General features: G+C 40.5%; 2 protein-coding genes and 1 long non-coding RNA gene across 3 annotated transcripts; 2 read left to right on the plus strand and 1 right to left on the minus strand.

Moving 5' to 3' along the window:
• Positions 1–817: 817 nt before the first annotated feature.
• otc (ornithine transcarbamylase) lies at positions 818–3,878 on the plus strand. The gene is made up of 10 exons (XM_069713602.1): positions 818–970; positions 1,080–1,218; positions 1,325–1,406; positions 1,818–1,905; positions 2,121–2,274; positions 2,362–2,484; positions 2,608–2,661; positions 2,820–2,969; positions 3,514–3,651; positions 3,771–3,878. Exons 1-10 carry the CDS (start codon positions 888–890, stop codon positions 3,828–3,830), a joined length of 1,071 nt encoding a protein of 356 aa, XP_069569703.1. The 5' UTR covers positions 818–887; the 3' UTR covers positions 3,831–3,878.
• A 1,726-nt stretch (positions 3,879–5,604) lies between these two features.
• Positions 5,605–16,761, plus strand: gpr161b (G protein-coupled receptor 161b). Its single transcript, XM_069713701.1, has 6 exons — positions 5,605–5,837; positions 7,128–7,515; positions 9,901–10,622; positions 11,767–11,874; positions 13,228–13,353; positions 13,558–16,761. Exons 2-6 carry the CDS (start codon positions 7,154–7,156, stop codon positions 13,830–13,832), a joined length of 1,593 nt encoding a protein of 530 aa, XP_069569802.1. The 5' UTR covers positions 5,605–5,837; positions 7,128–7,153; the 3' UTR covers positions 13,833–16,761.
• Positions 12,061–16,262, minus strand: LOC138629776 (uncharacterized). Its single transcript, XR_011311579.1, has 2 exons — positions 16,171–16,262; positions 12,061–13,938 (listed from the first exon to the last, which is right to left on the minus strand). It is a non-coding gene; the product is annotated as an uncharacterized lncRNA (long non-coding RNA).
• Positions 16,762–17,986: the final 1,225 nt, after the last annotated feature.

Below are 17,986 nucleotides of genomic sequence, written 5' to 3' on the forward strand. Positions count from 1 at the left end.
TTTAATTAATAGAGACATATTTATCCTCATGTTTGCCTTTTAAAACTATTTAGTCAGGAGATTAATTACTTTAATACAAAAAACAAAAAAACACAGACTTTAATGAAACATAACGTGTTCTTAAAAGTTTTGGTTTAAGTTGAAAAAAAAATAACGTTAATAACCTCAAAACAAGAATATTAATCCGCCCAAATTGACGTATCACACCCATATATCCATATATCCATATATCACACCACTCTGCCACTTGACGTAGGCCTACTGTAGTTGCAGCAGATTACTTAATCAAAAATGTAAACATACGTTGCATTTTAATTGAGCAATACAAAAAAAAAATACTCATGATTTTAGCCCAAAATGACCATATTTTCAAAGTCATCTGGATTTAATAGAGACATTGCCGTCAATTCAGAAGTAAACCTGAGGTTTTTGTCAAATGGGTGATTTTTTTTTTTAAAGGTAATTTATCACTTTCTTATAGATTATTCGAGTTTATTCATCGTAAATTTGGGGCATTATATTTTCAGAAAATATTCGATTTTTTTCTAGTAAATTTACAACTTTAATCTTGAGGGTTGTTATTTTTTTCTTTGAATCACCGTAATTTGTATCTTTATTCATTCATTTTTTTTTTTTTACCTACAATGACCCTAATACGTCCTCTTCGTACATCACTTATTACAACATTAATTTCCAAAAGCAGATATCGTTACATTTTATTTTCAAAGCACAAAACACAAAACTAGAAGAAACCACGCCTCATTTCCGGCTCCTGCGGTGACGTCAGCAAAGCCACGCAGCTCTCTGCTCTGGCTGCACGCGTTTGGGACTTCTGATGATACAGTCACGCACCAACACGCTCCCACCGGAATTTACTTTGAGCTGCAATGTCTTTGAGGCTGTTTTCTGTGAACAGTCCCGTTTTCAAATGTTTAAAATCTCTTTATAACCCTTCGGCACGAGGGTTTGGGTAAGAAACTCCACATTACTATTTCACATGTGGAAACAGGAAAGTTTTGTCAATAGCGCGTGTTTTAATAACGATATGTGCAATTGGCCTCCGTTTGTTACTTTTTCAGGACTGGGGCTGCCTCCCTTGGTTCAGTAAATTTAAAAGGTCGCAGTTGTCTCACACTTAAAGATTTTAGCTCCGAAGAAATCAAGAGGCTGCTGTGGGTGTCAGCGGACCTCAAGCATCGGATCAAGCATGAAAAACAGGTTTTTATAAACAAATACTAACGTCTATTTTCATTTGATTTTATTTTTACTCTGTGGTCTCTCTGGTTGGGTCATTTAAAGAGGCCATCTGTCATTTCTATTTCAGTATCTGCCTCTTCTACAAGGAAAGTCCATTGCCATGATATTTGAGAAGAGGAGCACCAGAACAAGAATGTCCACAGAAACAGGTGTTTGTATATAAGCATTCACTCCTACACATGTGGCTCAGTCAGACAACCCTATCAATAAAAAATATTAAAAAAAAGTTGGTGGGACACTTCAGGCCACATTTATAAAGGCCATTTTTAAGTGTCAAGTTTACGCAGATGAGCTGCATACCTTTATTTCATTCATGAGAACACGACTTTTAGTTGCGCCGATACCATTGATGCAAAGTCATTGTGAATGAGGACACAAAAGAACAGCTGAAGGGCAACTTTCAACGCAAGCCGTTAACAAAACAGTCTGAACAGCTTTCTCCTCTCGTCGTCCCCCCCCTCTACTCCCCTTCAACGCTCACATTGTTCCATGTGATTGTTCTCTTTAAATACTACTTTGCTTTTAGGAAAACTAAAGTTGCCTTAATATCATAATGCCAGGTTTTGCTTTGCTGGGTGGACACCCCTGTTTCCTCACCTCGCAGGACATCCATCTGGGAGTGAATGAGAGTAGCACAGACACAGCTAAGTGAGTGTTATAATTTCTTATACATAAATGTTAAATGATCTTTGTTTAACCATGGACATGTTGAAAGAAAAAAAACTGCTCATTATTAGCATATTGTCCTCTGATGTTGACTTGTAGTGTGCTGTGATTACTGTGATAACAACAGGTGGGGTGTTTCTTAGCCTGATCGTCCCTCCTGGTTCAGCCTGCATGTGATCTCTGCGCTGTCACCACAGGGTTCTCTCTGGACTCTGTGATATTGTCTTGGCGCGAGTGTACGGCCACGCTACGCTGGAGGAGCTGGATAAGGAGGCGTCCATCCCCATCATCAACGGTCTGTCTGACCTCTACCACCCGATCCAGATCCTGGCTGACTTCCTCACTTTACAGGCACTCTCACCGCTCGATATACTACAATTTTCATCCAGTGCGCAGCAATGGTGTAGCGTTTCCTGAATTACTACGTTTCTCCTCCAGGAGCATTATGGTTCCCTCAGTGGACTAACGGTGAGCTGGATTGGAGACGGGAACAATGTCCTCCACTCCTTCATGATGACGGCTGCCAAACTGGGAGTTCATCTTAAGGTTGCTACACCGAAGGTTCGCCTCTTGTTACACTCTCGCGTACATGTATGCTGCACTTATTGTTTTGTTTTCTGGCAGCCAGCCTCTCATCTCTGCACTTTTAGTGACACTGAGATAAAACTGCATCTTTATTCTCAGGGTTATGAGCCAGAACAGAGTGTTATTCAAGAGGCACAAAGGCTCTCCAAACAGGTGAGGTCCTCTGGAGGTGTCATTCCCCTCGTGGGATCAATAAAGTCTATATATCTATCTGTCTGTCTGTCTAAACAGAGCACTTTGGTTGGCTAATTTTCTGATTAAACAAGTCTGTCTGGGTTATTATTAATAAATAATACTACGTTCTTTCTCAGCATGGGACCCAACTCGTTCTGACCTCCGACCCCATGGAGGCCGCCCATGGCAGCAATGTTTTGGTCACGGACACCTGGGTCAGCATGGGCCAGGAAGAGGAGAAGAAAAAAAGGCTCAAAGACTTCCATGGTTACCAGATTACCATGCAGGTAAAGAAGGACATTATTTTTGTATCATTTAGAAGCAAATACACACTCCCTCCCCCCCTGTTCTCGTATCCAGTCTTCGGCTCACACATCAAGCCACCGGTAGATGTTGGAGAGGTGAGCAGTTGTCCACCAGCTGCAGCAGGGCTCATTTCCAAATGTCTCACTTCTGTGCACACACTACGACAGCCAGCAAATCAGTACTGCGCAAAACAGTGTCTATGTCTCTAAACAAAACTGCATTTAATCATCTCAAACTACATGTAACTGAGAAGGTAAACTTTAAAAAAAAACAACTCATAAAATGTGATTTGTTAAAATGATTTACACAGTACAGGATAGTAAAGGTAAAAATGGACAGCGTGATATTATGAGACACACTACACGGACACTGTTTTGATCTGTAGAAGTATTATAAGTCTGACACCATTCATTAGCAACAAAGCACAAATTTAATAGAATTTTATTTTTTACATTTTTATTCTACCCGGTGTGTCACCACACTTTGTCGATTTTATCTACATGTTTGGTCGTTGGTCCATTACAGACAGGAAGCGTGGCCAAACCAGACTGGACCTTCCTGCACTGTCTCCCTCGGAAAATGGAAGAGGTGGATGACCAGGTGTTCTACTCGTCCCGCTCCCTCGTCTTCCCAGAGGCCGAGAATAGGAAATGGACCATCATGGTGGGTAATCTGCTGAAGCCTCCATTATTTAATGTGCCGTTTAGATGAATCTTCTTCGAATAGACTTTGCCTCCAGTTTATCTTCATCTACTGATCGTGATAACTGTCATCTCTTCCAGGGTCTGATGGTTTCTCTCCTGGCTGACTATACTCCACAGATCCCCATGCCCAAGTTTTAACTTCAGCTCTTAAAATTAGAAGAGTAAAAGAGTTATTGGTGGCAATGTAGATATATCTGTGTTGTTTGTGTGTCTGTATGTGTGTGTGTGTGTGTTGGCTTCACATCTTTTTCCAAAAGCATCACAGTACCTTTGTGCACAAATTTAAATCCAGCTTTACTGCTTTGTTCAAACCACTCTACTACAAAGCTTCAAATCAAAGACATTGTACTGTGCTTCACTGCAGACCATCTTCCAGATGTACATTTTTTTTGAAATAGTACAATAAGAAAATCCACTTTGTTTTACGAAGGGTGCAGCTGAATGGATCACATGTAATCCATATACACAGTCAGGAGACTGACGTGGGCATTTTGGTGATCTTGTCCCACCCAACATGTTTCCTGCCTCTAATAAAGGCAAAATACCAAAAACTAAGATTTTAACATTTCATGACATAACAGTTTTTGTGTAGTTTGGTTTCATTAGTCAGAACAGCATTCAAGCAATGTTGAGAAACGTTAGAATTTTTACAATAATGGAAAATGTTTACATCTCACAGCAAATGGGCTGATTGTGTTATCAGATGAATACCTTGTGGTACATGTTTTTATAATGCACACGTGTCTTTCAAATCGTACTGTCTACATTTGTAATGCTGCCTTTTGAGTTTTATATTGTCCACGAAGAGACCTGTAATGTGGAAATCAGCAAAACTAAAAGAATAAAATTGACACCACACTCTAGTAATAATCTCAGTCTGCCCAGATCCGGTTTTTGCTTGTGGTGGAACTAACCTTTGATTGTTTTACCCTGACTAACCAATCACCACTGCTCATGCCAAAAACCCAACCAAAGCCATACAGACAAGGGATAGACACAGGATAGAATTTTTGAGCACTAGAATGCTAAAATAATAATAATAATTATAATAGAGTAGGGAAATGCTTGAGAAATCTTTTGTTTTGATCAAAATCTTAATGGTGTTCATGGTCAAATCAAGAGAGAGGGGAGGGGGTCCTTGATTTGTGCAGTCTGCCCCTAATCTTAACTAATTGGGTGTTACTGTTCATTAGCAGTAAGAACCACAGAGCTGAGTTGTTGTTTTTTTTTACTGACCACGTGCTTTTAATACCTGGTGTTGAATTGAACGACGTTTAATTGACGCCTGTTTGGCGAATTGGAGGGTATTTATGAATGCCTGATGGCCAGAGCTTATACAACGGCACAAAACGCCGGTAAATATTCAGACCGAATTATGACCCAGCTGGCTTTCCATATTCCCGCTCGCCGATTGGATAACTGGGAGTGACGTATGTTTGCGGGAAACTACGATCAACGTGGGTGGTCCAGCACGGAGAGAAAAAACAAAACAAACGATGCCGCGTACTCCTCCATTCATAAACAAACCAGCCGTGTCATTAAAGGAAATACTCCCGCATGCGCTCACATGGTTTTGTAAACAAAGACCAGGTCACGCGCTGGTTCCGGTACTGAATAATAATAAAAATATATATATATATTTTATTTTTTTTAAACTTTTTGGGGTTCTTCAGCGCACGTGGGTGGATTTGTTTAGGCGCAAATAAAAAAATAAAATAAAAAACAACTCCACAAGTTTGACCGCAGAGAAATAACGTCGGCTGCTTTTAATGGCGATGTGAAAACAAAAGTCAACCCCTCCTCGGCGACCACCCACACGGCGAAAGGAGGCTCTCTGCTCCGAGAGGGAGTTTGAAGCTGGGGTGGGAGGAGGATGAGAGAGGGGTGGTGGTGGTGAGGAGGAGGAGGAGGAGGAGGAGGAGGAGGACGCCATTGCAGCCGCAGCTGGCCGTCCGTGATTCAGCTGAGGAGGGACAAACGTTACCAAACTTGAACAATGCCGACTGGCTCGTAGACTTGTTTTCTTTTCTTTTCTGGCTCGACTCTCTCCTCCGGTGCATGCGGTGTGGAAACAGACGAAGTGAAATGGACTTGTTGGTGTTTGCGGAGGGGGAAATGTGGAGCCACAGCGCCGAGCCAAAGCAGGTAAAAGAGTTTCAGGAGGGACAATGGTACCAAAAAAAAAAAAAAAAGTTTGAGCTCGACTTTGGCTGAATCGTGTTAGCGGTGCTGCTACCGAGCTTGGAGGTGGTCGCCGTGCTGCACCCTCTCCACCCAAAAAAAAAAAAAACAGTGTCAACACGTAAGCAGCACGGGAAGCTAAAACATCTCCAAAACGCAAAAGTTAACATCAACCAAGTGACGAAATAGTGAAACATGACAACAGATGTTCTTTTCTGTTGCAAAACAATGTTGGCAAATGAGACTTTCTACGACTTTAAAAAAAAAAAGAAAAAAAGCTTGAGCTGTGAACATAGGCGATTTATTAGTGAGGGCTTTCAGCCTCTGGGCCTCTTGAGTTTGGTGTAAAGATTGTAAATAAAGTCACACGTCCTTTGCTCAACAATCCTGAGCAAAGGAACAAATAAAATGCAGCAAGAAAACCTAAAACTATGTAAAAAAACACACATTTTAGATAACTAAAAGATACGCATGCTGTTTTAATAAGTAACTCAAGTTTTTCCCTTCATATTACAACGCTAAATAGTCATTACTTGTGCATACATTTGTTAAAATAATTTCATTGTTGTAACTTGCTAATAGTGTTGAGTAGTTTTATTAATACAAATGTTTCATATTTTATACAGTAATTATATATGTTGTGTGTAAAATGTAAAAGGAAAGCTGTCAGTGAACTTCTTGTAAAGACCTTTATATTACAAATATTATTTAACTACTATTATTAAATGCATACACATTATAATGTGTTATACAGTGTACCATTGAATATGCACATACTTTTTCTATATTATATATTACCAATATCATCCTTGATATCCCAAATATTCAGTTTATATATTAATTTATAGCAGCTTGATTTTTTTTCTTCCCACTTTTAGATCAAATTAACTGAATTTAAATTTGATGTCTGAATTTGTGAACCATAAAATTTTTTTAAAAAATAAACATTTTAAAGAAAAGTTTTTGAAATTGCACAGCTTGAGATTTCCTGCTGGGAATTTTCTAAGATGGGAAATCAAACCAAATAATTAGTTTTGTTGTTTTTCAAAGTAAAACACTTCAATGCTATAAATTCACTTGTGACTCTTCAGTTTCTTTTAAAATTCAAGTCTTTACAGCCTGTTTTTGCTTCACAAGTTGCGAAAGAGATGAAATTTGCTGTCGTGGTGCATTGGCAGAAGATTTTAGAGATGCTTTCTTTGTCAGGGTCTCGAGCATCCGTTTTCATTCTAACCACGACTTCCTCCCCAGCAGTCTCCGACCATTGCCTCACGTGTCCGATGGCCGAGTCTCTCACCATGAACATCAGCAGGAACTGCACCGCGGTGGGGAATGGCGAGGGTCTGGCTGCCCTGGAGTCCGTCTCCATTGTGACCATCACGCTCCTCGCCTGCCTGGGGAACCTGTTGATCGTGGCAACCCTCTATCGCAGGCCCTACCTGCTCACGCCCAGCAACAAGTTCGTGTTCAGCCTGACGCTGTCCAACCTGCTGCTGTCCGTGCTGGTGCTGCCGTTTGTGGCTGTGAGCTCAGCCAAGAGAGAGTGGGTGTTCGGCGTGGTGTGGTGCAACTTCACCGCCCTGCTCTACCTGCTCATCAGCTCTGCCAGCATGCTCACCCTCGGAGCTATTGCTATTGACAGGTTAGTGCCAGATTATAATTGGAGTCCTATTGTATAACCCCTGACTATTTATAGTAATATATATTTCAAGTGTTTGCAAACAGAATCCAGCAACATTTCCATAATTTGGTGACACATTTCTGTGCAACTGATTAATTTGAGCTGTTTTTGGTCTCAACCAGCACCTGAGAAAAATATACGGCTCTTTTGCTGCTAAATGCACGACTATGTTCTAGGAGTGGGAATCAACAGAGTCCGTACAATACAATATTATCATGATACTTTGCTCACGGTATGATATTTTTTCAATGCTTAAGTCATAATACGATTGCAGTGTTCTGTCAATTTACCTTCTGCTACTGAACTCAACCAAAGCTGGAGAGTTACGAGCTGTAAAACCGCGACAATACGAGGGTTCTTGTTTTTGGGGCGCAGCACTGTGACATGTACAGAGAAGCTGTAACCTTCGTGAGTATGTTCTCCGAGTCTCATCACTGAATCAAAATCACTACCTGTGTTACACTTGCTTTCGTGAGCAGTGGTCTGGGTGCCTCCGCAATGTTTTACGCAGCAGAGCAGTCATTTTCTGTTGGTTCGTCACTTTGAGTGACGATCTCGCTTGTTACAGTCATTTGATTCATTTCTCATACAGAAAGTAGAGAAAACTCTACTTTCAGGCAGATAAAGCAGCGGCCGAAGGAGTTCAGTGGTTTGTTACCATAATTTATTACGGGCCCTTGAGCAAGGCAGCTAACCACAAGAGCCATTGGTTGTATTAAGCAGCTTCCACATGTGAATGAGTGAATGAAGCAGGGTGTCGCCGAGGAGGAGTGTTTTAATTAAATTTAGTGCATTTGTTCCGTTAAAATCAAATTAGTCACGAATGTCCCTGTGCTGTTATAATATTCATCGCTTAGTTACAACTGTAATGCTTTTTGTGGCTGATACCACAATAAATATGGTATTTTATCCCCATTGTAGGAGTAATTATATTCAACTCCTCTCATTTAATTTCACAAAAATAAGCACAGTTCTCTTGTATTTTCAGTAATACATCATATTTACATCATTCTGTCTAACATAATAAGAGATTTGACATTTTAAGAAAAACATTCATGTTCCCGAACTTAATAATAAAAAATAAAAAAAAGTCGTTGTTTTTGGTGTATTTCATTGTACGGTCAGAAGGTCGCCTTGTAGACCAGATTGGTTAACCTCATACTTAAGTCGTGGTATTTTTCTGCAGATTTTCTGAGCTCAAGGGACAAACTTTAAACAGGCTTACACACAAAGTAGGTCTAAATGCCTGCTGGCATGAATGCACTATTCATGAATGCTCAAGTTATTTCCCTTTGTTTCTTTGTTCAGAAATAAGAAACTAGTATTACAAAGAAGATTGCACACAAAACTAATTAATATACTACAGCCCATTTTCATTAACAGACCTTTTAGGAAACTTCATTACTTTCAAAGTACTAACCAAAAAAATGTCAAGCATTTGATTATTTGCTTATTCTTTGATCAGATATTTCATGACTCAAATAACAATTATATTTTTATTCTATTTTGACCAAATTTGTCACAAAATTAAACTGTAATTTACTTGGGAAGTTGAGTTTATTTCGCTTTTACAAAAAGAGACAATGGTTATATTCCTGTATGTAGGGTATCAAAGAATATACTGTAACTTGGGTGTCATTTTGGCAAAGGTATCACAAAATGTAAAACAATACCCAGCCTCGTTAACTGTATATTAAACATTCGCTAGTTTCAGGGTATTCTCGTTTTTCCTGTTTTATGATGCTAAATTCTTTTGGTTTTAGATTTTTCACTCAACAAAACACCTCTGGGCCTCTAGTGTAAAGTGTAAACAGCATTTCTGCTGGTTTTTTTTTAAATGTTAAAAACCGAAGAATGAATCTGTCTTTCGACAAAACAGTCAACAATAAAAATCAATATTAAAAAGTAATACTAAATTGTTGCCCTTTTTTAAGATTTTGTATCCAGGCATTTGAGATTTGCTGAAGTTGAAATTTAAAGCCGCTTGAGTTAAATGACGCGTTATTCTTGTTGTCACAACGCTGCTGAGACCTACTGTAAATTTTCTCTGTAGTATACAGCCCTCGCTGTTCTCACTGCTGCTCCAATTACTCAGCACCGTTGGGGATTTTTGAATAGAGTGCATGTTTTTGTTCTCCAGCCAGGCAACTCTTTCCTGTTCTGTTTGCAGCTTTTAGGAAAACATCTCACGGCGTTGTTGGAGGAGTGGAGGGGGGCTTTAGCTTCTGTATCACTCCAATCTGAGCAGCCTCTGTGTTGCTCGGCTCAGAAGTCTCCCTCGAGAACGGTGTTGAGTTTCATTCACTCGGCAGATTTCTTCACAGTGTTTCCTTCTCATCACGACAGATACTACGCCGTGCTCTACCCGATGATCTACCCCATGAAGATCACAGGGAACCGGGCGGTCGTCGTCATCGCCTACGTGTGGTTACACTCGCTGGTGGGCTGTCTGCCTCCTCTGTTCGGCTGGTCCTCCTTCGAGTTCGACTGCTTCAAGTGGACGTGTGTTGCGTCTTGGCACAGAGAGCCGAGCTACACGGCCTTCTGGGTCACCTGGTGCATCCTCCCGCCCTTCCTCATCATGCTGGCTTGTTACGGCGTCATTTTCCGCGTCGCCCGCATGAAAGCCCGTAAAGTCCACTGCGGGACGGTTGTTGTGGCCCAGGACGACTCCACGGGAGCCCAGAAGAACGGACGGAAGAACTCAAGCACCTCCACCTCCTCTAATGGGAGCAGGCGGAGCCTCGTGTACTCGGGTAGTCAGTGCAAGGCCTTCGTCACCATCCTAGTGGTGATAGGCACCTTCCTCATGACCTGGGGGCCGTACGTCGGGGTGGTGTGCACTGAGGCTCTGTGGGGGCAGGGCAGTGTGTCTCAGGGGCTGGAGACTCTGGTCGCATGGCTGTCTTTCTGCAGCGCCGTGTGCCACCCGCTCATCTACGGCCTGTGGAATAAAACGGTGAGGAAGGAGCTGCTGGGGATGTGCTTCGGAGATCGCTACTACAGAGAGTCCTTCGCCACACGGCAAAGGACGTCCCGCCTCTTCAGCATCTCCAACAGAATCACAGGTGGGACGACAGCAGCGTCCGACTCTGTCATACAAATCAGTTCAAAGATTTCGGACAAATTTATGTTGAAATACTAAAACTAAATCAGCTTTATTGGCCAGAAATATTTGCACACGCAGCTCGTTGTGGTTTTTGCCAGCTCTCGGTGTACAATGTTCAAGAAGTGACACACGCATGCAGAGAAAACAGGAACAGCAAAGATGAACAGAGCAAACGTAAAACTGTCATTAAGGTACAATGAGTTTATTTACATGGATATGAGTATTCCCGTTATGATCAGGTTTTGGAAAAATCCCATTTTGGTGGTGGTGCAGCTAAACCATCATATCCTGATTTAGCTGGAGTAGTTGGGAAGACGCTGCTTCAGTCAAGTTGTAGAAACCATAGACCGATAGAAACACAAACAAGCGCAGCAGTGAAAGTGTCTCATTTTTAACATGAAAAAAGAACTGAATTTTTTTCTTTAAAAGAAAGTTGGTTAAATACTTTATACTTAGTCATGTAGATGCAAGAAAGCATCAAAATACTGATCCATTCAAGTCTGTAGTAGAAAGGTTGCAGGGCCAACTCGTACATTCAAACAAGTCAGGTCAACAATCATAGTGAAATAAATTAAAGGTTACATGGAGGTCAGATTAATGATTTCAAAACTGGCAGTCTGTGTTTGTTAACAACAATCATCATGACCGGTATATCAATGTTTCTCATGTGTACACATGAGCTGATTTGTCTGTGTTCTATGTTAATGTTAAATCCCCACTATGTTCAAATCGAGGATAAAAACGTCACGTCCACGTAAAAACACTCAATGTCAACACATAGACGTAATAATAATAATGATAATATATATAAAATAAGTTCACAATGTGCTTCACAAACAAAAACAGCAAATCCAAAGTACAATTACAAACTAAAATCCATGGACCAACATTAAAAATGCAGGTTAAATTGTTTGTGTAAACTGAACAGGGTTTCAATACGGTCAGGTTGAATTTTTTAATGGCTTAATAAGTTACTTGTGTGAATACAGGTAGTTTATGTAAAGTCAATGTGTGTATAAATGTCTGTCTACGGTACACACAGCCTGTTTAGATGTACGTTGCTGTTCTGTATGATGATCACAAAAGAACTTGTGTGTTTCCAGACTTGGGGATGTCCCCGCACCTGACCGCCATGCTGGCTGGAGGAGGACATCTGTTGGCCCCAGGGAGCAGCACAGGAGACACTGGCTTCAGTTTCACTCAGGACTCATGTAAGTGGTGCACACAGGAAGCAGAAGGACGGGGTAAATAATCTGTTTGTACGTGTCAAATCCACTCTGTATATATTATATACCTACTGTCTAACTTTTCAAACTATCCGGAAAAGACAATATTTTAGGTTTGATAAGTCACTGCTAATTAAACTTTATAAAATGACTGCAAATATTTACCGCTCGTTTGTTTTTTTTAAAGATCTTTCTGCAGCTATTTCACCACAATTTGTTTGATTTTTGTTTTCAACTGAGCAGGTCCTCCATTTGTGTTGCGTAATGCACCAATAGGTCACAGCGGTTTCAGTTCTGGTGTTTTAGATTATGAGTCATTCAGTGTTAACACTAAAACTGACTCAAACCTGCTAACAATGAGCATGTTGTTGGCTCCTCGACATGTTTTGTCAGAACTTCCGGTTCAACATCTGATATCGGAGTTAGACAGTAAACAAAATTGATCAGATCAGTGAAATTCTGACTGTCCTAGTTATTATAACGTATCAATGAATAAATAAATTGCAGCCAACAGCCATAATAACCTCTTACATAGCAGCTCATAGTCTCCAGGTCCAGAATGATAAAGCCTAATGTGGTATTATTGTTTTTAGGATTCATTTTAGTTTCAATTTAATCTTTAAAATGCCCATCATAATCCCCCTAAAGCTTACACATTATTGGTCTGTCAAACCAATAGTCCAAAAATGTTATGATAGTTAAATAGTGATAGTTGGCTATCATTGAAAACCTGTAACCAGACAATGTTTGACATTTTTTCCTGCAAAATGTACAAAAACAATCATCTCTTGTGGTCAGTTATTTATCTGCTTACCAGTTATTTGACCAATCGCGTTTGCTGCAGCTAAGTTCGCTTAAAAAGCTTTAAAACTTCTCTTATATACACACAATAGCGTCACATAGTGACAAAAGGGATTCATTGATCCGACATTTGTACTTTATAAAGCAGAGAAAAGCAGCACATTTTCACATTTGAGAAGCTGAAACTATCTTAATATATTATTTCTACAGTAAATCTGTTGCAAAAGATGAATTTTGTCAGTTGAAGGATAATATTTAATGCACGAGGTTTGGGAGGGCTGGCACATGGTGTCATTAACCTTGTTGCATCACACTCCCACAGCTTTGTTACCGTCAGCCTCAACATTCCTGTTTCACAGCTCATGTTTTCAGCTCAGGATGGTGCGGGAAGGGCAAGTAATGTCATGTGTTACACACAAATGTGTCATTATCTGGCTTATTTGTGCGCTCTCCCGCCTCTCGGTGGTATGAAGGGGACTTTTCCTTCAACGTCCAGAGTTGTGTGTAAAGCAGCGCTCCTGTTTGTGGCCCGCGCAGGCACAGATGTGATGCTGCTGGATAACTTCTCTACCGACGGCTCCTCCCTACAACAGCAGCACGGGAACGCGTCCGGGAAGAGGAGGAGCTCGGTCACCTTTGAAGACCAGGTGGAGCATTCCAAAGGTATCTGTCACTTATTGCTCCACAGGGGATGAGAGAGGAGAGGCCACGTCTCGTACTCAGAGGGTTTTTGAAAAACGAGCTCGTTGTTGGCGAGTGACGAAACAAAAACAGCACGCCGAACACGAGGTTTGTTTCTTGGACCATTTGTGTTAAAGCTCCACCTCCCCCCCATAAATAAATCACTTTCTGTGTGTGTTTCCTCAGCTGAAAACACGTCTTCAGTCCAAGTCCACGCGGAGGTTCACAAATGTCTCGACACGTTTGCCTCGTGCTTGGCGAAGGCCATAGAGAGTGACGCCAAGCTCACCCTGTTTGGGGAGGATTTGGCGCTGCCGGGGGGGCTCTTCACGACGAGGGCAGCGCCGAGGCCCAGATACCTGGACGGTCAGAGACTGAGGCTGGAGAGCATCGATGAAGGGATTGTCAAAGACGACAGAGATGATGAAGAAGAGCAGGACGTGGAGGAGAAGCCCGCCTGAACGCAGCAGGTTGTAGACTCTGCTCAGTTTGTAAGGGGTTCACACTCTTAACACTGTCACACGACCCTTCAGAGCTCTGTGGTACGGCTGATGAAGTCGGGTCTCCCTACACATGGGTACTTGAAATTATTAGCAAACAGGAAGAGGCACATTATTCATTCCACTATGTTGGACCATCAGTGTCACGTATGAATTTATGTAATCAAATAGGAAGCCTTAACTACTGTAAGCTAAACGGACTGATTGTTGAATTAATTTGTCTTCTGTATATTAATGTTATTGTACATTCTCTGAAGTAATAATCATTGACCAGTACGAAAGGAAACTTCAGTTTCCGGCTCGTAACACTGTTATCTGCTTCCTTTTAAAAAAAAACGCTTCTTTATTACATGAAGCATGTTTCAACATCCAGATTAGCTGTACGGAAGAAGAGGCACTTTGTTCTTGAAACACTGCAGTCAGCAGCTGTTCGCTACGTCCACAGCTGATTTCCTTACTGTCTAACGGGCCGTGCGGGCATGTGAAGCTCTTTCAACCTGTTGGTTTGTTTGCAGCAGGCAGTGAGGGACAAACTGCACCTTCAGCGGTCTAATTGATACTCGATGACCTCAAATAAAGAGCTCTTTCTTCAACCCAATGACACGACAACGTCTCATGGGAGCTCACGTCACGTGACCACTTATTTGTACGACTGCAAAGCCGGTCATGTGAAGCTTAAAAATACCTTTAACTGATTGGCTGATTGTTTGACTTTGTTATTCGTATTTATTACTTTCATGTTGACATGAACACTGTTAGAATAACTGCAGTACGACACGAGCGTGAGGTTTAATAAGTCCGAATATGTGTAAACACCCGCGGAGGACTTCAGTGTGATAAAGAAGAAAGTTAAAAGGGAGCAGAGAACAGTGTCCTCCAAAAGAGGAAAACTAGTCGTTTTTTTTTTGTTTTTTTTTTACTCCATCCTCTGACACCAACTGTAGATCACAACAGCTTTTTCACTTCAGGTCATCACGGTGTGAAGCGTGCTACCAGCAGGGCGAACACTCCCAATTATGAGACTTTTTTTTTTTAAGAAATGTGACTGGAAAAAAAACAAAGAAAAAAAACCACCTTCCTCTGAAGACCTTTGTGCCACAGCAGGAGAAACAGGTGTGGATTAACGATGGTTAAATTTAGTGGCTTCAGTTTCGGGGTCCGGGTAGTTTGTTTGCTTCCTGGGACACTTGAATTGAACAGAGTCCTCGTTAATGTTATTGGTAACACGTGTACCGCCGTGGAGGTTTACTGAATGGAGAGGAATCTCAGGTGGATTGGAAAAAAAAAACTAAAAAAACTAAATTACCTGCAGGTGTGGTTGTATGCATTAGCCCTGCTATGCAGCGTCACCATATTAACACACTCTTTTGACCAACATACGTAGAATTTATAGGTGCAATATATAACATTTTAGTCCGGTCGTGTAATAACATTTTGTGCGATAAGAAGCAATATTGAGTCATCGTAGCGTCCGGGCAGTTTTTGATGTAATTTTGCGCGTTCTTGCCGTGCCGTTAGGCAGATGTTGGCTTTTCTTTTTATAAGCGCTAATTGTAAAGTCCGATTGTTCGGACCCAGCAGAGGATTGACCAAAAGACTACAAGCCTTTAGTTTACGTTACAGCTCGCTTGTCTCCCATTTTTAGCAAATACGACAGTTGCAAGAATATACAACAAAACCATTTATCAACCCCATTTAGTGTTTTTCACTCCAGTTTGTGTCGTCATTAGCTGCAGTTAAGATCTAGTTTAAATTGTCCAATAAGGTCGCCGCGTTTGATTTGTTTGCTACATGAAATTGTCTCTTTGTTCTGTAGACAGCGAGATTAAAGCTATTTTACATACAGCTATTTTAGCGAGTTGAGCATCAAACTTTATTCCTTCACTCGTCAGGAGTCTCCAGAGGTGGAAAACAACACCAATATTAGCTTCTTTTTTTTTTTTTTGCTTCTATTTTGCCAAAAGTTTCAGCCAGTTGTATTTGTTCTATTCAAACAACATATGAGTCACTACTTTTTTCCTCCTGTCACGTTGGACTGAGGGCAGACTGAACGCTACAGTGACTCACTATCGCCTCTTGAGGTGCGAGTTGGTATTACACGCAAGCTGGGGCTCCCTGGTTAACATGCTCGGTAGATATCTTTGCGGCTGAATACACCGATATCTTTGACGCAACATCAAAACGGTTATTCTTTGCAGTCGGTGGGTAATTTCAGTGAATTTTAAAGACTTTTAAACTAATAATCTTACCTATTGCACCTCTAATAAGGTACTAGCAGAGTGAGATGTTGTGTTGGTACCTGCTGTGACCACAGCTGGATTTGAAACAGGAAGCGGTCCTGACATTTCATGATGATCTGTAACTGTGGACATACACAGTAATTGCACTTGAACATACAATGTATTCGCTCACTGTACGCCAGAGAAGGTGGTTGTTTCTGTTCATTAGCAGTGAAGACCAGAGTCAAACAAGCAAATGGACTCAAACTAAATCACTAAGTCATTTAGGGACTAATTGTTGTAGCGACCGCGTCAGAAATAAACTGTGTTACCACATTGGTTATTAAAAGTCAACTAAACAGAGAAAAACTGGTCTAAATAAATGTGGTTTTACCTCAGTTTATAAACTCCCAACACTCCCTTTACTATTATAAAAGGAACTGTGAGGATATTTGTAATAAGTAGAGCCCAGTTGTGGTGCTTCAGTCTTACCTCGTATTTTTTCATATAATATTTGAACAGGTACTACTTTTGTAAGAAAAAGCTATACACCTGAGAAGTGATGTAACCTTTTGATTTTCACTATACAGTAAGTATTAATACAAATATTTGCATTTAAGTTTTGTATTAAGATTCTTCTATTAAAGTGGTTGTTTTTTTAAAAAAAAAAATTACATTTTCCTTTGTGTTGGTGCGTTGTGAGACAGATAAAGCTGAAATTCCTTCACCTGCGACCAGTTCGTCTCTCTTGTTTCCATTTGGAGTCACAAAGATGAAAGAAGGTTGTTTAGTAGTATTCACTGTCGTTCTGAAAAGTCCTCAAAGACGCCGCTAACCATCCAGATAAAAAAATATTCTGTCCACTGCAGGGAAAAATACAACTTTTTAACAGAAGTTATGACTCAACAGAGATCATAGATAAATCTGTGTGAGAACCAAACTTCAAGAATTTAAGTATTACTTATATTGTCTAATTGTTTTGTTCAGATTGAATAAGTGTCGGACGTTTGGCAGCAATAGTGCGTTTTTTTTGTGTGCAGATGTGTGACTGGAATATAAAAGCTAGACATTATTTGGCACAAAAAATAAATGAAATCAGTTATTACATTAGTTCAACACCTGTAATGCAGTAAAAGATTTAAAAGGCTCATGTTATTTATGACCCGTCTTAAAACTATAGTCGGGAGCCTTTATGGACACTGAAAAGGTGTTTTTGATGGAATCATTCCTTAGCTTCATGGGTAATCAGCCATTAAAGAACACTTTCTTTTTTTTTTACCTGATCACAGTTCTGCTCTCAAAAACTGGATTTTTATTTTATTTTCTATTAAATAAAATGACATTATCTTCAGAAGTCAGCCCTAACGCTGAACTCTATGACCTTTAACTTCAGAGAGACCATGTCTGCAGTAGGTTAAAGGATTATTCATTATTTTAAACAGGCATATTATTGCAACTAATGTGTCTCTGTCTGTTGGACAGTTTTAGGGAAATTGGTGCATGTTGGGGCCCAAAGCTCGAGCTCCCAGCTACTTTGCTGTGTTTACTTTATTATTTTAAATATTAGTTTTTGATTGATATTAACTGCCTGGAGCTGCCATGTTTTTGGTAAACTGCAGGGAGCTTGATAAGCCCCGTTTTATTCATTTAATTAATTAATTAATTATCCTTTAAACCTCTGATTCAATAACCTCCACTGGAGTTGAAGTGATTTTTACGAAGTTTATAATATATAATCTGTTCCAGACAACCCAGGTTTAACCCATGCTAGACCTCAAACTGAAGCTAAGAAGATGACAGAGAGACAAGTCATGTCGGCCATAAGTATCTCTGAGCAGCTGCTGTCCGTCACTGCGGAGAGTCTCGACTGTTTTTAGTCAACTCTGATGTGATTTC

This window comes from Brachyistius frenatus, unplaced genomic scaffold, assembly GCF_029030835.1.
Source record: "Brachyistius frenatus isolate BFR_SWC_R1_liver_20210118 unplaced genomic scaffold, ASM2903083v1 Contig_120, whole genome shotgun sequence".
Taxonomy (NCBI): domain Eukaryota; kingdom Metazoa; phylum Chordata; class Actinopteri; family Embiotocidae; genus Brachyistius; species Brachyistius frenatus.